Source organism: Muntiacus reevesi, chromosome 3 (assembly GCF_963930625.1).
Source record: "Muntiacus reevesi chromosome 3, mMunRee1.1, whole genome shotgun sequence".
Classification (NCBI taxonomy): domain Eukaryota; kingdom Metazoa; phylum Chordata; class Mammalia; order Artiodactyla; family Cervidae; genus Muntiacus; species Muntiacus reevesi.
In genome coordinates, this window is record NC_089251.1 from 144,090 (window position 1) to 167,188 (window position 23,099).

A 23,099-nucleotide genomic window follows, 5' to 3' on the forward strand; every position below is an offset into this window, starting at 1 on the left:
TATTATTAAATGTCTTGACTTGAAGTAATTTTAGAAACTTGCAGAAGCCATGCAGTTTCCTTCTGCCCCGTGCCCACACCTGACATGCGGGTTGGGTTGTCTCCACCAGGAGCTCTCCGGCCCGTGAGGCTGGCGGGCTCAGCCCTTGGCTTGGGGAGGCCCACCCCGCCCAGCTGGCCCGTCTCTCTGCAGATCATCATGGTACGGCTGCAGAGGGTCACCTTTCTGGCTCTGCACAACTACCTGGGCCTGACCACGGAGCTCTTCAACCCCGTGAGTGTGCCAGCATCCCACCATGGGTCCTCGGGACAGCCACTTCTGCCTCAAGGGGCTGGCCAGCAGACAGGCCGGGGTGGGGTCTCCTGGGGCCCAGTGCTGCGCCTGTCCCACCCGTTGGGTCTCAGGGGCCTCCTGGGGACGTGCTGCCTGTCTGCAGGCCCTGTGCCCACATGGTTCCCCTCCAGGAGGGCCTGCGGTTTGGCCAAACTCTGCCTCTCTGGTCCCCCTGCTTTATGCGCGTGGCTGCCCTCCCGGCTCTTCACCCCACCTGCGCTGAGCCAGCACCCACCTCGGAGCCATGCCCTCGGCCTGCCCCTTGCCCTGGGCCCCTCCTGAGGGCACGTGGGGCAGTGTGCCCTGCCCTCGACACTGCCTCAGTTGAGGCCAGTGGATTGAGCTGATGGCTGCGAGGTGGGAGAAGCCGCTTCAGCCCCTCAGTTCTGGTCAGCAGTAAGCATGATGTGGGGCCGGGGGCCCAGAGCCTCGTGAGCCACAGTCCAGTGGGCCCGCGGGCCTGCAGGCTGAGCGGGTGTTCACAGCCTCCACACCACGCTCGGGTACCTCCCGGTTCTCACGTCTTCCTTTGCTGATGGTTTAGGGTGTATCCTGTGTTTCCTACATTATATTTCATCTTCATGAAGTGTATTGAGGTTCTGACAGTTTTGACCACTGTTTAAACATGATGGAGTTGGCAAGTCAACAGCAAACTGGGCCTCTCTTGCCTTAAACTCTCCTCTTTCTGCGTCGCCGGTGCCCTAGTTGGTCACCGCCTCCCTTCCAGTCGCCAAAGCCTGTGTCTCCCCGCTCGTGGGACGCTGGCCCAGGAGCGCTCCTGAGGCAGCCCTGCTTCTCCCTGTCTCAGGAGAGCCAGGCCATCCCGCTCGTGTCTGTGGCCAGCGTGACTGCCGGGAAGGCCAAGAAGCCGACGTGCTGCAGTCTGGAGGAGCGGCCGGAGAGGCCACCTCGGCCTCAGGAGCCCTGCGGCCCAGGTCCTGCCCGCCCCAGGGCCGACCTCCTGCCCTCGGGTCACCAGCTGTCCCCTCCAACACACATCCTGCCCCCCACTCCTCCTAGGAGAAAACCAGCCGCGGGCGGGCCCTCAGCTTTGCCCTCTGCATGCCCTGCTCGGAGCACTTGGGGAGCGTGGGCTTGGGGAAGGAAACTGTTGGCCAGGCTTGTCTCCTGGGAGCCCCCTCTGGGATGGCGGTGACGCACAGAAACACTGACTGCTCTGGGTCCTGTCCGTTTACGAATGAGGAGGGGGGCAGGGGGCAGGGGGCAGGGTCTGCCGGGGACTGTCCTGAGGCCTCCAGATGTGCGGTCTCGTGCGTTCTGGGAGCAGAGGTCTTGCCTCATGCCGGCTCCTCCCAGCAGATCGTGGGGGCAGCCGCACTGCAGTCTGTGGGCCTCTGCCCAAGAGGAGCCACCCCGTCCTGCTGCCTTCTGTCCACGAAGAGGTGGTGGCCGAGCTCAGCCAGGCCCAGGCCGACATCCAGGCCTCTTCGGCTCCTGCAGGTAAGGGACCCTCTGACCCACCCAGAGGGCCAGCACACTCTGGGTCCAGGGGCCCCTGTGCCCATGTCCCGGCCTCCGTGGGAAGCTGCAGTGGCTCTGCATCCCTCCCCCGGCCTCCGTGTGCAGGGCGTTTCCCCAGCCGGGCCCTGCGCAGCCCTGCTGTAACCGCTGACCGCCGCCCTCCCTGGGCCCCGGAGCTGGGCTGTGCTCGCAGACTGCTGCCTGCACTGTCGCCTTGGCACCCCAGCCATCACCCAGATTCCCTCCCCAGGAGGTGCCCGTGCCGGCCCTCTCTGCTGTCTGCTCTGTCTTCTCCTCGGGTCTCAGTTGCAGAGAGGGTTCATCGTGACCTTTGGGCAGCAGTCAGCTCTCCTCCCTCTCCCGGGCACCTCCCTGACGGGGACCTCTGCTGCGACCTCAGCTGGCCGATGAGACCTGCGGTGTGTGATTGCCCTCCGTGTGTCCCGGCCGTGGGATGCTGTTGGTGACCCCCCGAGGACTGCTCTGTCTTGTCTTCACCTGTGTTTCCTGGGTTGCTGGCCGGTTTAATCATCTCCTGGTGTGTTTGAGAACTGTTTGGGTTCCCTCTTTAAGAACTGTCTGTTTATATTCTTTGCCCATTTTCTGCAGGGTTTCCTGAATTTGTTTTGTTGGTTTGCATAAATTTTTCATATGCTCCAGATAGAGATCTCCCATCAGTTTTAATGTCCACATACCTTCTCCTGGCCTCTGTTTTTGGGACAGAGACCCTCGGTGTCCTTATTTTAAAACCAGTTGTTGCACTGTGATTGTGTTCTGGGTCTCACTTACCTCTCCTTCTCATTGGATGTAAACATATTCTTCTGGATTCTTGTCTGGTGGCTTTTCAGTTTCACTTTCCACGTGGAAGTCTTTCTTTTCTCGTGGTTCCCTCTTGCATTATATTCAAAGTACGAAATTCAGCTTTTTCTTACTCTGTCTAGTGATAATTTACGCAGCACCATTCACAAAACAGTTTTTCACTTTCCTGTTGTGTTTTCTAGGGCTATCTTCATTCGGTATCAACTTTCTGATCTACATAGTTTTTTTGTTTTTTTTTTAAGTCAGCTTTCTTGAGGTAAAATTAACTTATCATAAAATTCACCCTTTTAATTATTTATTTTGGCCATGCCACATGGCTTGCAGGATCTTAGTTCCGAACCAGAGGAGCTAAAGGGGTCTGAACCTGAACCCTCTGCAGTGGAAGCGTGGAGTCCTAACCACTGGAATGCCAGGGAAGTCCCAGACTTCACCCTTTTAAAGTACACAATTCAGTGCCTTTAGTATTCTCACAAAGTTGAACATCAGCCTCCACTGCCTATTTCCAACACATTTTCGTCACCTGGTAGAGAGACCCCCAACCCATCAGCCGTCACTTCCCAACTCTTGACTGCTTGCTGCCCACCTGCTTTTGTCTGTGGATCTGCCTGTCCTGGATGTTTCATTACTTGGAGCTACTGTTGAGGAATCTTTGTGTTCTGTTTGTGTATTTATCAGTTTCTTCACTAATAGCAAATTATTCTTTATTGTCATAAACTGTTTATGGTTGTGTAATGTGCATACAGACTGTGCAAGCCCTCCGGGACTCTGGATGAGTTTGCATAAACCGAGCTCCGCTGTGAGACCAGCACCCAGAAGGAACCCTGGTTGGGGACCCCGCAGTTCCTATCAGCAGTGGTGTGGTCGTCATCCTGCGCCCTTGCATTCCCCTGACCTCTGAACCCTGAGACTGGCTTTGAACCTGGCTTCTGCTCAGCCTGGTGCTCGTGGCCTCAGAGTTCCATGTGGCAGCACGCCACCCTCGGTGTGAAACGTCGTCTCGCTGTGAACACGCATGGCCCCAGTGTGTCTGTGGGATGTGCTGTGTGCTTGTTCGGAACTGCCGAGTGACGAGGGCATGTGTGTTGTGTTTAGCTTGGGAGTTGCTGCTGGGGTTCCTACCCTCACCAGTGTCACAGGACTGTCTGGTTGCTCCAGTCTGCACAAGTCCAGGACGTGGCCCCCTGCCACGTGTGGTGGTTTGTATTTAAATTCTAGCGGTCTGGGTCTCAGCCCCACTCAGGCGCTCACTGGCCTCGGGTGTCAGAGAGTCCGCTCACCGGCCGCGCCGCTGGGGACCGTGCAGCCCAGAGGCCCCAGTGTTCCCAGGAAGCCTTCCTCTCTCTTCCGGCCACTCTGTGCCCTGCGGCCAGGCCTTGTGGCTGTCGCTCCATCTTCCTGGTAACTTGTGAACCTGAGGATCGTCCATCTCCTGGGGGTTTTCATTGCCTTTTGGCCTTTTTCACTTAGTTTGCCTTTCATTTTCTTTTTGATTTATGTGAGTTCTTTAGATATTCTCTGTATGAGCGCTCTGTTGGATGTATGTATTAAAAATATTTTCTGCTCACTTTTCACTCTTTTAATAGTGTCTTTTGATGAACAGAAATCTTTTAAGAGTCCCATTGATCAAATTTTTTCTTTTGTGGTTAATATATTTTGTGTCCTGTCTAGGAAATCTGCCTGTAAGAGATGACATTTTATCTTTCATGTGAAAGTGAAAGTTGCTCTTGTCCGACTCTTTGCGACCCCATGGAATTCTCCAGGCCAGAATACTGGAGTGGGTAGCCTTTCCCTTCTCCACGGGATCTTCCCAGCCCAGGGATCAAACCCATGTCTCCCACATTGCAGGTGGATTCTTTACCAGCTGAGCCACAAGGAAAGCCTAAGAATACTGGAGTGGGTAGCCTATCCCTTCTCCAGCGAATATCCCCAACCCAGGAATCAAACCAGAGTCTCCTGCATTGCAGGCGGATTCTTTACAAACTGAGCTATGAGGGAAGCCCTTTATCTTTCATACTCACCTAGAATTGAATCTTTTGTCTGAAGTGGGTAGGGTTGGGATATATTTCTTCTAGTTAATCCATTTGCTCCACCATATTAAAACCATGTTTAGTGATTTTTTTTCAGATAAAATAAATAACAGATAACTAAAAATAATAGCAATCCACATATAACAAAATCTGAGTGTGAATAAACATCCAGACAGGGACAGACTTAACTTTCCTCTTGTCTGGACAGGTAATGCTCTCAGAGGACATGACTCTGGCAAAAACCTGAGATACTCGCTCGTCCTTGGCTTCCACAGGGGATGGGTTCAAGAACCTGCAGGACCCAAGTCGCCCGTATGAAAGGGTGCAGTGCAGTCAGGTGGCCCCTCAGATGGGCCCTCAGGTTCCACACCCACGGGTTTAACCAGCTGCAGATCAAATTCCGTAAACTGGCGAGTTATACTCAACAGTTTAAGTTTTATAGATTGTGTGAGTGTAACAGCAGGTCAGTGTGGAGATGTATGACTTTTCACATATGCGTGTGTTCATCACAGGGAGTGTGGTTGGGTTTTCCCTGGGTCAGGAAGATTCCCTGGAGAAGGGAATGGCTGGTTCCTTTTAATAATCCATTTTTTACTTTTTCATACAAGTACAAACTGCATTCATTTGCCCCCTGAAGGGCGGTATTGAGGCAAAGTTGCTCTCAAACCATAGGCAGACCCGCAGCTACTCCTTCCCGCCTTCTGAGTCACGCTGGCCCAGTGGGAGCTGCCCGCCTTGCTCCTCCCGCTCTGCCTGGGACTGGACTTTGCCGGCCTTTGCATGTCATGCGGTTGTGACCGCAGCCTTCTGTGAGTGCCTGAGGCTGCTGTCTCTAGTGTCCCCTACGCATCTGTGCACTCAGCCAGCCCTGCCCTGGGTGGGTGCACAGCACCCGGTGTCTACAGGGCGCCAGCATAGTATCCTGAGTCTCCCCTCCATTTGCAGGGGCCACCGCAGGTGCCACCTCAGACCTGAGGATGGTGTGTGACCGAGCCCGGGTCCCGCCGCACTCAGAAGAGTGCCCCGGGGGCGCTGCGGCCAGCAAGGTAAGCAGCTCCCCGCCCCGCCCCCTGCGCTGGAGCTCCCTGCAGGCCTGTCTTGGGTCAGGCCCAGGCTGGCCGGCCTCCCGCACCCTTCTGATCACGCTGCCTGTGTTCTTCTCCAGCCCAGGAAGAGTGTGGTTGTTGCAGAGACCCCATCGGCCGTCCTCCCCAACTCGGACAGTACCTTGGACGAGTCTGTCGCCAGCAAGAAGACAGATTCCATCCTCAGAGCCGCCACACAGGACCTGCTCACCCTGATGAAGCTGGATGTGCGTGACCCCGCTGCCTGCTCGGGCTGGGGTTGTGGGGCGGGGGCGGGGGCGTCTGCCTGTCCTGGAGAGCCGGTCCTCAGAAGCCCCGCCTCTTCAGGCAGCTGTTCCAGGGTAGGGGCGGCCGTGGCCAGCCCTCCCCCCAGGCAGGGCTCAGCACGGTGCCTGCTGGTCCTGATGCTGGTGTCCCGCAGACCCCCTCCCAGGGCAGCCTGGGCTCCTTGCCCTCTGGGGTGCCCACAGGGGACAGGGCGCCACTCAGGATGCTAACAGAGGGTTCAAAATGTGCCTTCATCACGTACATGTTTTTTATTTATCTTTTCCCTTCACATAAAGAGTTGTGCATGCCTTCTAAACAGAAAAGCATGAAGCCACCTCATCCCAGACTAGACTGTTAGTGCTCCCAGCCACGACCCCTCTTCCTCCTGGGGGACGTCTGCCCAGCGCCCGCGTGTGTGCTGGGTAAGAGGGAGCGTCCTGTGTGTCTTCTGAGCCTGCACCCACGCCGCTGCCTGGGCCAGAGGTTCTGTCCACACCAGTGCGGAGCTCAGCACACGCGGGTCTGTGTCGCCCCCAAGCTGGTGGATGAGGGCTCCATGCCAGCAGTCGGAACTTGGGGGCTTTTCCATTTTAGATAAGAGTGGGTGTGGACCCGGCTTTTCGCGCTAGTTCAGCCTCCGCGGCTGCTAGTGGGACCGAGTCTCGCGTCTCACTGTCTTTGCCTCTGGTGGGGGCGGCGTGTGGAGCCGTCTGCCCACTCCTCTGTCTTGTGGGCTTCCGGGGTTTCTTCCCAGTTTCTGATCAAGAGTCCTGCGCTGCGTAGGTCTTGCACATGGTCATCTCCCCTGGGATTTGCCTTTTTTGCCTTCTGAGTGGTCTTTTTGGTGGACGGAAGTTTGTAATTATAATGCAGTAAGCATCACGTTTTTCTTTTTTGTTAGTGCTTTTTGTGCCTAAGAAACATTTCCTTGCTTTGGGTTCATAAATATTTTTATATATTGTTGTCTAAAAGCTTTACTGCTGCACCTTTCTTAAGTTTTAAAGCACATGCGGTTAATTTTTGTGCAAGATGCAGGGAAGGACTGGATTGATGTATTTTTGCTCACGATTACCTGGCTGCCTCAGAATCCTGCTCTGTCTCCGATGTCTCTGTCAGTATCTGGCCTGACTCCTCTGCAGTTTCTCTCTTACTTCCAGCGCCGCGCAGGGCAGCATAGCTCTGTAGCCAGACTGCCCTCCCTGAGCCCCAGAAAACAGGGACAGATGGGGCCTCCCACACCCCTCAGGTCGTGGGGCCTCCTTTCCTGGCCGCCCTGGGCAGGAACTGGGGGGTTTTCATGAAGGTTCTGTCATCTGCACGCGTGCACAGCACAGCCTCCTGACTGGGTCAGCTTTCAGGTCAGCGTTGGGGTACACAGGCACCTCTGCCCGACTGCTGCAGATGCTGCCACGTGCCAGTTCTTGGGCGTGGGGAGCCGCCTTGCGTGCAGAGGGAGGCCGAGGCTGGTGCGCAGACTCCTTCCTGCTGTGGGACTCAGCCTCCTGAGGGACAACTCACGTCCCCTGGGCTGGGTCCCTGGTTGCAAGTCAGCGGCAGCACGCTGCCTCCAGCCCGAGCGTCTGCGGAGGAGGGCGTGCTCGTCTTCCCTCTTTTGAGGAGAACCATCTCCTTATTGTTGTCAGGATAGGCTCTCTCGGATCGAGCAGTGTCACTTTGGCAGAACTGAGCGTGGGTTTCTTTTTATTCATCTGGCACGAGACTCTGGGCTTCTTCAGTCTGCCTCTCTCAATCATTGTTGACAAATTGTGGCGTTCTCTCTCCAAGTGTTGCCTCTGTCCATTTCCTCTCTTCTCCCTCAGAGACTCCAGTGAACGTATGTTCTCATTTATCCATTATGAATCTTACCCTTTCTTCTGCATTTTCGTTACAAAAGTCTTTGAAAGAAATAGAAATGTTGATGTTTTCATTTAAGTTCACTAATTCTTTTAACAGAAGCGGGTCTGCTGCTAGACCTGGCTCTCCCCTGTTCGCGTGCTGGCAGGCCTGCTCCCTGGGTCTGCGGCCAGGAGCCGGGCTGTCAGGCTCTCCCTGCGCGCGTGGTGCTACTTGGAGTCCCTCCCTTGGAGTCACCTTGTTTCCTTTCTTCCCTCCGGCCCTGGCTTGTGCTGTCTCACCTCTGACTAGACCTGGTTTTCCTTGGTAATGTGTGCTGTATTTGGTGTTTATTTGTAGAAATTATATGAGACTGAAGGTGACATTCTTTCCTTCAGAAAAGAGTTCTTTTTGCTTTTGCCAGAAGTCTGGGCCAATCAGATGCCCCGAAGCTGGACAGAATTCCTCAGTTATGCTTAAAATTTTATTTATTATATCTAATCCATCAATAAAAATTTCAGATTATTTTAGTTGATATTTTTTGAGTCTCATTTTAATAATTTTAAACAAACTTATTATTTTAATTTTCATATTCAATAATTGGTACATCCAGAATTTATTTTTTATGTTCTTATTCATCATATAAAGCTTTAGGCATGTAAAAAGATAGTGGAAATAACCTTACGCACCCCCATGTACCTGTCACCCAACCAATAATCCTCTGCTCACAGTGGTCTTTTTATGACTTTGCTCCTAACCCCTCCTCCAGTTATCTTCTGCCTGGAAAACTTCAGACACTGTATCATTGCACATCATCCCACTCTAAAGTTTAAGGACCCTGTTTCAAAACAGAGCCACAATATCATTCTCACAATTCAAGTGTTGAAAAGGTCTCACAACATAATACACTCAACCAGTGTTCATGTTTCCTCAGCTGTCATCATGTAATGTTTTTTTTCCACTATTAAAATTTTTTTAAAGCAGATTTTATTTTTTAGAGAAGAGCAGTTTTAGGTTTACAACAAAACGAGGAAGGTACAGAAGTTTCCCGTGTCCCTGCTGCCCCTCGGAGAGCACGCACCATTCCTCTGTACTCCCCGCTGGGACACCCGTCACAGTTGGGAGCCTGCCTGGAGCATCATCGCCCAGAGCCCACAGCTTCCTGTGGGGCTCGCTCTGGGTCGGGCCTCCTGTGGGCGTGGACGCTGCGGGCCGACACGCGCCCACTGCTATAGCTTCTTACGGGGCAGTCTCACTGCCCTAACGTCCCCCATGTTTTCCTGCTCTTCCTCCTCCCCAGCCTCCAGCAACTCCTGACCTTTTACTGATGCCATAGTTTGGCCTTTTCCAGAATGTCGTAGAGTTGGAATCACACTATGTACAGAGTGTGTGGAGTACGTCACCTTTTCAGATAAGCATCTCTTACTTAGTAGTTTGCATTCAAGTTTCTTCCATGTCTTTTCATACCTTGATGGTTCATGTCTCTTTTTGTGCTTAATAATATTCCATTGTCTGGAGGGGCCAGAGGTTATTTATCCGTTCATCAACTGGAGAACATCTTGCTTCCTTCTAACTTTAGGCAGTCGTGAGTAAAGCTGTGATATGTGCCTGTGTAGACCTAAGCTTGAAACTCATTTGGGTTAGTACTAAGGCGATGTGGTGGCAGGGTCACATGGTGAGAGTGTATTAAGTATTTAGTTTTGTAAGAAACGGCCACACCATCTTCGAAGCTGGCTGTACCGTTTTTACGTTCCTGCCAGCAATGAATGAGTGTCCCCGCTGGTCCACATCCTCACCAGCTTTTGGTGTTGTCAGTGTTGCAGATCTTGGCCGATTCTAATAACTGTGTAGTGATATCTCACTGTTTGAATTTGCATCTCTCTGATGACACATGATGGGGAGAATCTTTCCACGTGCTCATTTGCCATTTGTGATTCTTCTTTGGTGAGAGGTCTGTTAAGGTCTTTGGCCCCTTTTTAAGACATATTGTTTTCTTATTGTTGAGTTTTAAGTATTCTTTATATTTTTAGATAAAAGCCCTTTATCAGATGCGTCTTTTGCAAATGCTTTCTCCCAGTCTGTGGTTTTCTTTTCATTCTCTTGACAGTGTCTTTCACCAAGCGGAAGTTTTTAATTTTAATGAAATCCAGCTTATGAATTCTTTCTTTCATGGATCATGCCTTTGGTGTCATATATGTGTTGCCCATCACACAATCCCACGTCATTTAGACTTTCTCCTGTGGTCATCTTTCTAGGATTTTTATAGCTTCACATTTTGTATTTAGGTCTATGAGCCATTTTGAGTTAATTCTTTTAAAAGAGTGAAAGGTCTGTGTCTGGATTAATTTTTTGCATGTGGATGTCCAGTTGTTCCAGTACCATTTGTTAACAAGGCTTTCTTTTCTCCGCTTAACTGTTGCCTTTGTTCTTGTGTCAGAGATCGCTTGACTGCACTTACTGGGTCTGTCTTGGGGCTCTGTGTTTTGTCCCACTGACCTCCTTGTCAGTGCCTCTCCAGTCCCCACAGCCTTGTTAACGACGGCTCTGCAGTGAGTCTGGTAGTTGGACAGTGCTAGTCCTCCAACTTGGTTCTCCTTCAGTATTGTGTTGACTATTCTGGGCCTTTTGCCTCTCCGTTTAAACCTTACAATCAGTTTGTCAGCATCCACAGCATAACTTTTCCAGTGAGTTGGCTCTTTCCATCAAGTGGTCTAAGTATTGGAACTTCAGCTTCAGCATCAGTCCTTCCAGTGAGTATTCATAGTTGATATCCTTTAGGATTGACTGGTTTGACCTCCTTGCTGTCCATGGGCAGGAGGAGAAGAGGGTGACGGAGGATGAGATGGTTGGATGGCATCACCAACTGAATGGACATGAGTTTGAGCAAACTCTGGCAGACAGTGAAAAACAGGGAAGCCTGGCATGGTGCAGTCCATGGGGTCCCAGAGTCGGACATGACTTAGCAACTGAACAACAACAACAGAATAACTTGCAGTGATTTTGACTGAGATGGCATTGATCTGTTGATCAAGTTGGAAGAACTGATATCATGACAATATTGAGTCTTCTTTTCTGTAAACATAAAATATTTTTCCAATAATTTAGTTATTCTTTGACTTCTTTCATTGAAGTTTTATAGTTTTCTTTCATAGAGATCTTGTACATATTTTGTTAGATTTACACTAAACTATTTCATTTTGAGATGTGCTAATACAAATGTTATTGTGTTTTTAATCTCAAATTCCACTTATCCATTGCTAGTATATAGGGAAGCAATTGACTTTTGTGTGTTACCTTTGCATCCTGTAACCTTGCTAAAATTGCTTATTAGTTATAAGAATTTTTTGTTGTTGATTCTTTTTAAAATTTTTTCCTGTAGACAATCACGTCATCCATGAGGAAAAACAGTTTTATGTCTTCCTCACCAATCCTTATGCCTTTTGTTTCCTTTTCTTGTGTTACAAGAAATGTTGTATAATGTTTATAAGGAGTGATGAGAGAGGATGTCCTTGCCTTATACCTGATTTTAGTGGGAAGGCTTTGATTTTCTCACCAATGAGTATGATGTTAGCTGTAGTTTTTTTTTGGTAGATATTCTTTATCAAGTTGAGGAAATTCTCCTCCATTATAGTTTACTGAGAGTTCTTATCATGAATGAGTACTGTGTGTGTGCTTGCTCATTCGCTTGTCGTGTCTGACTCTGTGCAACCCTGTGGACTATAACCCACCAGGCTCCTCTGTCCGTGGGATTCTCCAGGCAAGAATACTGGGGTGGGTTGCCATGCCCTCCTCCAGGGGATCTTCCCAACCCAGAGGTTGAACCCGAGTCTCTTATGTCTCCTGCGTCGGCAGGGGCGTTCTTTACCACTAGTGCCACCATTTTGTGAAATGCTTTTTCTGCATTTATTGATAGGATCATGTGATTTTTCTTCTTTAGCCTGTTGATGGGTTAATTGATTTTTGGACGTTGGACCAGCCTTGTGTACCTGGGATAAATTCTCGTTGGTTGTTGTGTATAATTCTTTCTATATGTTGTTAGATTCAGTGTGCTAAATGCTTTGCTGAGAATTTTTGAATCTGTGTTCATGAGAGATACTGATCTGTGGTTTTCTTTCCTTGTAATGTCTTTGGTTTTTGTGTAAGGAAAATGCTGGCCTCATAGAATAAGTTAAGTAGTATTCCTTCTGCTTCTGTTTTCTGAAAGTTTGCAGAGAATTGGTATGATTTCTTCCTTGACTATTTGGTAAAAGCTACCAGTGAATCCTTCTGGGCCTAGTGCTTTCTGATTTTGAAGGTTATTAATTATTGGCTTAATTTCCTAATAAATATAGGCCTATTCAGGTTGTCTCTGTCTTGTGTCAATTTTAGCAGATTGTGTCTTTCAAAGAATTGGCTGATTTAATCTAGGAGGTCAACTTTGTGGGCATAGAGTTGCTATAGTATTCCTTTACTATCCTTTTAATTTCTGGTATTATTTTAATTAATTATTAATCAATATTAATTAATATTAATTAAAATTAATTAATTATTGATTTATTATTTAATTAATTTCTGATACAATTTCTGATAAATTCTTCAGGCAGACTGCTCTGCCTGAAGTTGATATAGCATCTGTAGTGATGGCCCCTCTTTTATTTACGATGCGAATAGTTTCTTCCCAATATCTTTTTTACTGGTTGGCTGAGGTGGAGGCTTGTTGGTTTTTGACCGCACTCCTTGGCAGGTTGGGCCTTAACTCCCGCACTGCCCACACTGCGAGTGCGGAGCCTGAGCCACTAGAAGTTCGGGGCTTCAGGCTCCCAGGGACTCTGAGGCTTCAGGCTCCCAGGGAAGTCTGGGGCTTCAGGCTCCCAGGGAAGCCTGAGGCTGGTCAACTTTATTGATCTTTTCAAAGAACTAGCTTTCAGTTTTGTTGATTTTTCTCTATTGATTTCCTGTTTGCAGTTTCATTGATTTCTGCTCTCATTTTTATTATTTCTTTTTTCCTACCTACTTTAGATTTAATTTGCTTTTCTTTCTCTAGTTTCCTAAGGTGGGAGCTTAGATTATTGATGTTAGCTCTTTCTTCCTTTCTGGTTTGTGGTCAGTGCTGTAAATTTCCCTCTAAGTATTACTTTTGGTATATTTCATTTTCATTTAATTCAATATATTTTAAATTTCTCTTGAGAGTTATTCTGTGACCCATGTGTTATTTAGAGGTGTGCTGTTTAATCTCCAAGTAATTGGGGATTTTCCAGCTATCTTTCTGTAATTGATTGCTACCTTAATTCTGTTGTAGCCTAGGAGCAGATATTGTATGATTTCTGTTCTTTTAAATTTGTGACGAGGTGGTTTGTGGCCCAGAATGTAGTTTATGTTGGTGAATGTTCCTTGTGAGCTTGAGAAGATTGTATCATCTGCTGTTTTCACATGAGTTAGTCTGATGATTGATGATGATGTTAAGTTCAACTATATTCTTACAGATTTTCTGTCTGCTGGATCTGTCTGTTTCTGATAGAAGGGTTTTAAAGTCTCCAGCTATACAGTGGATTCATCTGTTTTTCCTTACAGTTCTATCCGTTTTTGTCTCATGTGCTTTTGATGGTCTGTTGTTAAGCATTTATGCAGTATGTATTGGATTGTTACACAATGGAGGTAGTGACAGACTTTGTTTTCTTGGGCTCCAAAATCACTGCAGATGGTGACTGCTGCCGTGAAATCACAAGATGCTTGCTCCTTGGAAGAAAAGCTATGACAAACCTAGACAGCATATTAAAAAGCAGAGGCATTACTTTGTCAACAAAGGTCTGTGTAGTCAAAGCTATGGTTTTTCCAGTGGTCATATATGGATGTGAGTGCTGAAGGACTGACACTTCTGAACTGTGGTGTTGGAGAAGACTTGAGAGTCCCTTGGACTGCAAGGAGATCAAACCAGTCCATCCTAAAGGAAATCAGTCCTGAATATTCATTGGAAGGACTGATGCTGAAGCTGAAACTCCAATACTTGGGCAACCTGATGTGAAGAGCTGACTCATTAGAAAATACTCTGATGCTGGGAAAGATTGAAGGCAGGAGGAGAAGAGGACAACAGAGGATGAGATGGTTGGATGGCATCACCGACTCAATAGACATGGATTTGAGTAAAATCTGGGAGAGAGTGAAGGACAAGGAGGCCTGGCGTGCTGCAGTCCATGGGGTCAGAAAGAGCCAGACATGACTGAGAGACTGAACAACAACAACAACGTTGGGTTGTTACGTCTTCTTGGAGAATTGACTCCTTTATCACTATATTGATATAATGCCCTTCTTTATCCCCCATAATATTCCTTTTCTGAAGTGTGAATGCTCTGTCCGAAGTTAATATAGCTCCTCCTGCTTTCTTTTGATCAGTGTTAGCATGATGGATCTTTCCCTGCCCATCTGCTTTTTTTGTCCTGAATTTGTTTGTGTATTTGGCTGTGTCAGGTCTTAGTTGTGGCAAGGTCATCGATCTTTGTTGTGGCACTTGGTATCTTTGGTTGGGGCGTGTGAACTATTAGTTGTGGCATGTGGGATCTAGTTCCCTTACCAGGGTATGGAACTGAGCCCCCTGCATTGGGAGCAGAGTCTTAGCCACTGGTCTACCGGATAAGTGTCCCCTATCCATTTCAGTTCAGTTCAGTCACTCAGTCATGTCCGACTCTTTGTGACCCCATGGACTGCAGCACGATAGGCCTCCCTGTCCACCACCAACACCTGGAGTTCACTCAAACTCATGTCCATTGAGTCGGTGATGCCATCCAACCATCTCATCCTCTGTCATCTCCTTCTCCTCCTGCCTTCAATCTTTCCCAGAATCAGGGCCTTTTCCAATCAGTCAGCTCTTTGCATCAGGTCGCCAAAGTATTGGAGTTTCAGCTTCAACATCAGTCCTTCCAATGAACACTCAGTACTGATTTCCATTAGGATGGACTGGTTGAATCTCTTTGCAGTCCAGGGGACTCTCAAGAGTCTTCTCCAGCACCACGGTTCAAAGGCATCACTTCTTTGGTGCTCAGCTTTCTTTATAGTCCAACTCTCACATCCATACATGACTACTGGGAAAACCATAGCTTTGACTAGATGGACCTTCGTTGACAAAGTAATGCCTCTGCTTTTTAATATGCTGTCTAGGTTAGTCATAGCTTTTCTTCCAAGGAGCAAGTGTCTTTTAATTTCATGGCAGCAGTCACCATCTGCAGTGATCTTGGAGCCCAAGAAAATAAAGTCTGTCACTGTTTCCACTGTTTCCCCATCTATTTGCCGTGAAGTGATGGGACCAGGTGCCATGATCTTACGTTTCTGAATGTTGAGTTTTAAGCCAACTTTTTCACTCTCCTCTTTCACTTTCAACAAGAGGCTCTTTAGTTCTTCTTTACTTTCTGCCATAAGGGTGGTGTCATCTGCATATCTGAGGTTTTTGATACTTCTAGTGGCAATCTTGATTCCAGCTTGTGCTTCATCCAGCCCAGGGTTTCTTGTGATGTACTCTGTATACAAGTTAAACAAGCAGGGTGCCAACATACAGCCTTGGCGTACTCCGTTACCTATTTGGAACCCGTCTGTTGTTCCATGTCCAGTTCTAACTGTTGCTTTCTAACCTGCATACAGATTTCTCAAGAGGCAGGTCAAGTGTTCTGGTGTTCCCATCTCTTTTAAGAATGTTCCACAGTTTGTTGTGATCTACACAGAGGCTTTGGCTTTGTGTCAAAAGATGTTTTTCTGGAACTCTTGCATTTTCAATGATCCAGAGGATGTTGGCAATTTGATCTCTGGTTCCTCTGCCTTTTCTAAAACCAGCTTGAACATCTGGAAGTTCACGGTTCACATATTGTTGAAGCCTGGCTTGGAGAATTTTGAGCATTACTTTACTAGCATGTGAGATGAGTGCAGTTGTGCGGTAGTTTGAGCTTTCTTTGGCACTGCCTTTCTTTGGGATTGGAATGAAAACTGAACTTTTCCGGTCCTGTGGCCACTGCTGAGTTTTCCAAATTTCCTGGCATATTGAGTGCAACACTTTCACAGCATCATCTTTTAGGATTTGAAATATTTAGTTTTTCTTAAAGTTTTTTTTTTGGATGTGGACCATTTTTTAAAGTCTTTATTGAATTTGTTACAATATTTCTTGTTTTATGTTTTGCTTTTTTGACTGTGAGGCTTGTGGGATCTTAGCTAAGAACATGCAGTAGAGTTGCATATAAGAACATGTAAGGGCCATTGGGCAACTATTAAAGGTACAACATACATAATGGGAATGCCAGAAGGAAAAGCGACTTTCACATTCTCTGTGTCCACAGTATTCAGCCAGCCGCAGATCATGCAGTATTGTATGTATTTATTGAGAAAAATCCACATGTAAGTGGACCTGTGGCTTCAAAGCCGTGGTGTACAAGGGTCAACTCTGTAACGAACTCATAAAGATTAGTGTCTTCCTGAGTTACGTGAGCCCTCCTGGCAATTACAGTTGTGGGAACTCCTGATTTGTGGTCAGGTTGGACGGAAGGGTGGGCAGCCTGAGGACCCTCTACTTGCGGTTGGTGTCTGTGGAGGGGGCAGCCTTGTGGGACTGAGCCCTTGACCTGTGGACCTGGTGACAAACCCAGGTAGTGTCAAGAGTTGAGTCTGGGACACTTGGTGTCCAAGGGGTTGGAGGAGGCTTTGGTGTCAGAGGTATGCAGTGCGCAGCGAGAAAGAGTGTTTCCCTCTTAAACACTGTGCCGCTCTGGGGGCAGTGTGAGTGCCTATAATAACCAAACAACCCCAGGCTCTCCCTCCCATCGCTGTGCGCATCACTGATGGCATTCGCTTCACGTTTGTATAAGCCACACAATCTAAAGCATTGTTGCTAATGTTGTTTTAAACAAACTTCCCTGTGAGACTAAGAACAATTCAAGTTTTTATTTTACCCTTACTTTTCCTCTCCCAGTGTTCTTCCTTCTGTACTATGTAGATCAGAGTTTCCGACCTACATCACTTAACTTCTCTCTAAGGAGCTTCTTCCAACATTTCTAGGTCTACAGGTGACACGTTCCCTCAATTTTTGTTTCTCTGAGAACATTGTTTTTCCTTCACTTTGAAGAATAGTTTTCACAGGGCATAGGCTTCTATGTTGATGGGTTTTTCTCTGAACACTCTACTGCTGTCTTCCTACCTGCGTGGTTTAGAAGAAGTCTGAAGTAAGTCTTATCTTTGTTTCTCTGCAAATCAAGTGCTACCTCTGGCTTCCTCCAGGGTTGTTTTTATCTTTGGTTTTCTGTAGTTTGAATATGAGATGCCTAGTGTCGTTTTTTGACGTTTATCCTGGTTGGTGTTCTCTGAGCTTCCTGCATCTGTGGTCTGGCCTGACACTAATTTCATTCATTATTGCTGCAGATATTCCTTCCGTTCCTTTCTTTTCCTTCTGGTATTCCCATCATGCACGTTGTACCTTTTGTAGTTGCTCCCTGGCCCCTTGCATGTTCTGTTCTGTGTTTGTCAGTCGTTTTCCTATTTCCTTTTCTGTTGGGAGCTTTCTGTTGATGTTATTATCTTTGAGCTCAGATTCTTCCCGGCTGTGTCAAGGCTGCTGATAAGCTCATCAGAAGCATCCTTTGGAAAAAAGTAAAAAAGAAGCATCCTTCGTTTCTATTACAGTGGTTTTTGCCTCTAGCATTTCCTTTTGTTCTTCCTTAGAGTTTTCATCTCTCTGCTTACAGTGCCCATCTGTCTTTAAATGCTGTCTCCTTTTCCATTAGAGCCTTAGCATATTGACCATAGTTATTTTAAATTCCAGTTGGATAATTCCAACATCCTTGCCATGTCTGATCCTGGTGCTTGTTCTTTCTCTTCACATTATTTTTTTTTCGTCTTTTGGTATGCCATGTAATTTTTTCTTGGTAGAAGACATGATGTCCCAGACCTTTGGTGATGAGGCGGTGAGGTATATGGGCCTAGATGAGGTCTCAGTCTTTAGTGTCTGCGCTTCTGGGCTGTGACCTTCCCTTGTGTGTCTCAGCTTTATCCCTGACCTCTCAGGGAGACAGGATGGTGGGGGTAGGCTGGAGTTGGTGTTCCTCTCCCCCACACCGGCAGTTAGGCTCAGATGAACCCCGGCAGGTGAGGCTCTGGTTAACCAGTTTCCCCTGAGGGCAGGCCTTGTTGAGCAGTTCACAGTGGTTCCTTTCCCCTCCCCTACTGGAGGCCCGAGGCGATTTTGCTCTGCTGTTTTCTGGGGAACCTGGTCGAGCACCTGGAGGAGAATCTCACAAGGCTGAGGGCCTGTGGCCTGTCCTTGGAGTTTTCATGTCTCAGGCTTGTTCCTTGAGCCTGCACACTTGGGGCCGTGGAGGTTTCCCTCTGTGGTCTACGTTCCTGCACCCCCACCTCTCCACGGGGAGAGGTGAGCACTTCTCTTGTGGGCCTGAGAGCTGTTGACGTTTCAGGGTTTTCAGCATCCCTTGTTAGGACGAGTGGAACCTTCCCAGCTCCCTCCTTGCTGGACCAGAAACAGCACGTCGTCTCCGGCCTCCTGTTCTGTGGAGTCGGGGTCTGAGTGAGTCCACATGTTGCTGGTGACACTTGGTTTCTTCAGTCTCTCTTGAAAAACAAACAACAACCAACTTTTATTGTGAAAACGTGCAAGACAGGTGGCAGAGGAGAGGAAGGTGGGGACCCGACGTGCAGAGCCGCTGAGCCACGCACGCCTGTCTGCCCCCACCAGGCCTCCCTGGGCAGCCACGCCCAGCATCCCGTTTAGCTACGGCTTCAGTATTCCTCCCTAAAAGACACAGGCTGCTTATAAACACAACGCAGTGTCCTGTCCCCGCCCCCAAATGCAGCGACAGTTCTTCAGTCTTTTCCTGTCCAGGTTGCTCCTGAAGGTGCCGAGAGGTGGGGGCTGGTGGGCTCTCAGGCCTCTTCCCTGAAGCCCCTGTCGCCCTCTATCCAGGGACTGCGTCGTCCCTGTGTCTGACAGCTGGGCTGCCCCCCGCTCCCGTGGTGTGGGAACCAGGGCGCTGGTCAGGAGGTGCGTGGCATCCATCTTCTTCTGTGGGTGTCGGCTGGCAGCCCCAATGCCCAGGCTTAGACTCCTGCCACCGTGGCTTTGCATGGCGGGGACTAGTGATTTAGGTTCCTGTTCTCTTCCCAGGGGGCGCTGGTGGTAAAGAACCCACCTGCCAATGCAAGAGACGTAAGAGATGCAGGTTCAGTCCCTGGGTGGGGAAGATCCCCTGGAGGAGGGCATGGCAACCCACTCCAGTATTCTTGCCTGGAGAATCCCACAGACAGAGGAGCCTGGCGGGCTATAGTCCATAGGGTTGCAAAGAGTCGGACACAACTGACGCGACTTAGCACTCACGCACATCTCTTCAGAGGTGACTAGTGAATTTTCTTGTTGTTTCTGTTCTACTGTCACTGTGAACTGTAAACACAGCTGGTATTTCCACGCCCTTGGCACTCACTTTCCAGGTTTCTCTCCTCATAAGACCCTGGGTGTGCTCCTGGGTATGCTGTGAGGGGTATGCTGTGAAGAGCTCCCAGTGTAGCTAGTAGGGAAAAGGGCGCCCGACCAGGATGCTTGCCCGTCAGGCCTGCACCGTGCAGTCAGCACGCCACCTTTCTCGCCACAGTGGTGTCCTCACTCCATCACGTGACATCACAGTAATGCTGGTGTGCATTTCTGGTTTCTGCTGTGTCACACTGAAGCGTGTCTGTCCTGTGCCAGTGTTACCAGCTTGCCGCCAATGGCACCCTCCAGGCCTGTCTCCACGCGTGGTCCTCCGAGGGCTGCCAATACCCTGAGACTGTGTGTCTCTGCCTGGGGGGCCATGTGCGGCCTCCACGTAAGCTTGTCTCTCTCTGCTCCCTGTCCTGACCCTGTGTTTCCCTTCCTAGGACCCTTCTCTGTTAGATGGCCGGGTGACGCTTGTCCACGTCGCAGGGGGCACGGTGGTGTTGAGGCAGGGAGACCAGGTGAGGGAAGGCAGAGTCTGCGAGAGTGGTCCACCCAGGACCCAGACCACCCAGACCACCCAGGACTGGCACTGCGCGGAGCTCAGGGGAGGCAGCCTCGGTGTGGCCCTCTAGACCCAGTGGAGACATGACGTGCGGTCCGCTGTCGCTGAGCGCGGGTGGGCTCTTGCCCTCAGGCCTGTGCAGCCACCTGCAGGCCTGCTGACGGTCAGTGAGCCCGCCCTCTCCTGGGTGGCTTTGTCCAGCCCAGCATGGGCGTGTCACCTGCACATGCATGGTGCTGTGACCAGTCTCACTCAGGAACTCAGGTACAGGAGGAAGCACTGTGTTTGCTCAGTCCTCAAACCTAATATAGATGAAAAATAATTTCATTTCTCATAAATGAATGTGGGATTTCCCAGGTGATGCTAGTAGTAAAGAGTCTGCCTGCCATTGCAGCAGATGCAAGAGGTCTGGGTTCAGTCCCTGGGTCGGGAAGAGCCCCTGGAGCAGGAAGTGGCGACCACTCCAGCATTCTCGCCTGGAAAATCCTATGGACGGAGGAGCTTGGCGGGCTACAGTCCAAGGGCTGCAAAGTGTCAGACACGACTGAGCGAGCACAGATGCATGTAGTTTCTGATCGCTGGAGCCCTGCTCTGCTGGGCGGCAGAGACCATCTCTCCGGCCTCCTGTGGTGAGGGCCACCTTCCCCAGCCCTGTACCGGCTGGGAGCAGGAGTCCTTCGTCTGCTGGTTGAGCAGCAGTGGTGAGAAGGGCCTTCCTTGCTGAGCGAGCAGGCCGAGCTGGGTCCCCTTCCTGTGTGGGCTTTCCCTGGAGCACGGCCACCCGGGCCAGCGCAGAGGAGCCAGACCACCTAGCAGCCCTGGGGGGCTGGGCCGGGGGCGAGGAGAGTCAGAATGGTGGGGACCCTCCTGGTCCTCTCCCCTCCCCTCTGTCCTTTCTCTTGTTTTCTGGGGACAAGACAGGGGGAAGGCCTGTCCTTTTCCTGAGGGAGGCGGGCTGCTAGCTGGCTTCTGGCCCCTGGCCATCGGGCCCTGTGGGAAAGCCTGTCCTGGACCTTCCACAGCACCCAGCACCCCCTACCCCCAAGAGGCTGCGCTGGAGCCGGGGCTGCCTCCACCTGCCCCCATCCCCTGGAGCCCTGTGGGGCCTGGCACAGGCTGCTTTCATTTCTTCCATTTCTGACACGCTGACCCTTTTCTGCTCTGATCAGGGAGAGGGGCCCCACAGGGTGGGGTGAGCAGATGAGGAAGGGTCCTGACAGGGCTTGCATCAGACCGGCTTCACAGGCACATCTGCGGACGCTGGGCCCTGAGAGTGTGCTGCGTGCCCGGGCGGGGTGGGGCGGGGGCTGTGCTGCGGGCTTTCGGGGCGAGCTGCGGTCTCCGCTCGGCGCAGTGCTGAGCTGCTCGCAGGTTTGTGTGGAGGTGCCTCCGGGGCTGGGTGGTGATGAGTGACAGGACGTTCCGGGTGAGTCTGGGCCTGGGGCCGGTTACGTGACCCATGCAGGTGAAGGTAGGGCAGCGGCCTGCCACTGCTGGCCCGGGCTCGGGAGCTCTGCCAGCTCCGCCAGTGCCTGTGTTTTGTCAGGACACGAGTATCCTCTTCGTGGTCTCGGGGCTGCTGCACGTGTACCAGCGGAAGATTGACAGCGAGGAGGACACGTTCCTGTTCATGGCACGGCCCGGTGAGATGGTGGGCCAGCTGGCGGTGCTCACGGGTGAGCCCCTCATCTTCACCATCAGGGCCAACCGGGAATGCAGCTTCCTGTCCATCTCCAAGGCGCACTTCTATGAGTGAGTGCCCCCCACCCCGGCCACTGCTCCTGCGCGGCTCCCCTGTGGCCCTCTGAGCTTGTCTGTACTGTGCGTGCACGTCTCCACATGGGCCCAGGGGCCTGCTTACGATTGTGTCTGTGCCGTGTGCATATGTGTGCGTGTACTTGTGTGTCTGCGTGTGTCCCTGTAGGCGGCCGCGTATGTGCACTCACAGTGGCGCCTTGGCTGACGTCCTGAGGGACCCTGTGCACTAGTCCCTTCCCTCTGGAGGTGAGGCTCATGTCAGCTGCTGTCTTATCATCCCCTGGGATCCTCAGGGGCTCCCACACGTCACCCAAAGCAGAACTTTACGTTTCCCTGACCTGCCCCTGCTCCTGCCTTAGTCATCTCAGAGACTGGTGACTTCATCTGCCCATTGGTTGGCCCAGTCCAGAGGCCCCCAGGCCCTGCACTCTCTGTGGCCCAGTCCAGCCAGGAGGCTGCAGCCCAGGAGCTGAGCACTCCCCCGGCGCTGCCCTCCAGAGGCCTCCACACCATAGCGGGCACACGCTTGGCTCCACACACCCAGCCTGGTTCACACTGGCATCAGGAGACAGTGGCTGACATTTCTGCTGGACCCAGTGGCTTTCCAGGCTCCAAGCCTCCACAGTCTCTGCCACTGACCCTCAGCCATGCCCTCCCCTGTGCATCCCCACTGCTCTAGTCTTCTGGCACATCCTGGGGGATTGGGGTTTTGACCCACTGCCAGGAGTGGGTCCTTCAACATGGCATGTGCTACCAGGACACTGTGGGTGGTGGTGACCACTGTGGAGGGGCTCCAACAGTCCTCCCAGGGTCGCTGGCCACTGGGCATACTCAGGGGGCAGGGGAGCAGGTAGCTGACCGGGGTCTGCGCTCCAGTCTCCCCCTTGGCTCAGTGGGCCTTGTGATAAGTGGAGGTGGGGGCACCTGCGGCCTGGAGTGAAGGGGTGGAGCCTGGCGGGACTGGCCGGGGAGCTGGGGCAGGGAATGACTCCGGGATGCCCCGCAGCATCATGCGGAGGCAGCCGGCTGTGGTCCTGAGCGTGGCGCACACCGTGGTGAGGCGGGTGTCATCCTTCGTGCGGCAGATCGACTTCGCCCTCGACTGGATGGAGGTGGAGGCCGGGCGCGCCATATACAGGTAAGGCCCGCCTTCTGGCCGCGGGCACAGGAGGGCAGCTTTGCTCTGCCTTGGGGGCGACAAAGGCAGAGGCCTCGCTCCCGCCTCCTGGCTCCTGTGCTGCTCTGCGCTCAGACGTGCTCCCTCTTCACCGGCACACTCTCACAGGGCCCAGCGGGGCTGCGTGGAAGCAGCACCCACGAAGGTGTGTGTGTGCCAGGTGCGGGCTCAGATGGGCAGCCTCAGGCCGGTGTCCTAACGGCTGAATTCAGGCGTCCACGCTTGCTGGGTCAGACCTGGCTTAGAGCTACCAGTTTTCACGGTTTTAAAAATTAAGATAAATCATTATTTAAAGTCATTGATTTAAAAATCACAATAAATCCTT

The 23,099-nt window shown here is 50.8% G+C and overlaps 1 protein-coding gene across 3 annotated transcripts in view; it reads left to right on the forward strand.

The window, feature by feature from the left end:
* The window catches only part of PNPLA7 (patatin like phospholipase domain containing 7), a 77,398-nt gene that overhangs the window by 25,438 nt on the left and 28,861 nt on the right, over positions 1–23,099 (forward strand). For all 3 annotated transcript variants that reach the window (XM_065927982.1, XM_065927983.1, XM_065927984.1), the window contains exons 12-19: positions 193–273; positions 1,142–1,268; positions 1,654–1,794; positions 5,607–5,707; positions 5,827–5,973; positions 19,718–19,795; positions 21,386–21,591; positions 22,604–22,735. In XM_065927982.1, coding sequence (XP_065784054.1) covers positions 193–273; positions 1,142–1,268; positions 1,654–1,794; positions 5,607–5,707; positions 5,827–5,973; positions 19,718–19,795; positions 21,386–21,591; positions 22,604–22,735 — 1,013 coding nt within the window. The remainder of the gene's footprint in view (positions 1–192; positions 274–1,141; positions 1,269–1,653; positions 1,795–5,606; positions 5,708–5,826; positions 5,974–19,717; positions 19,796–21,385; positions 21,592–22,603; positions 22,736–23,099) is intronic.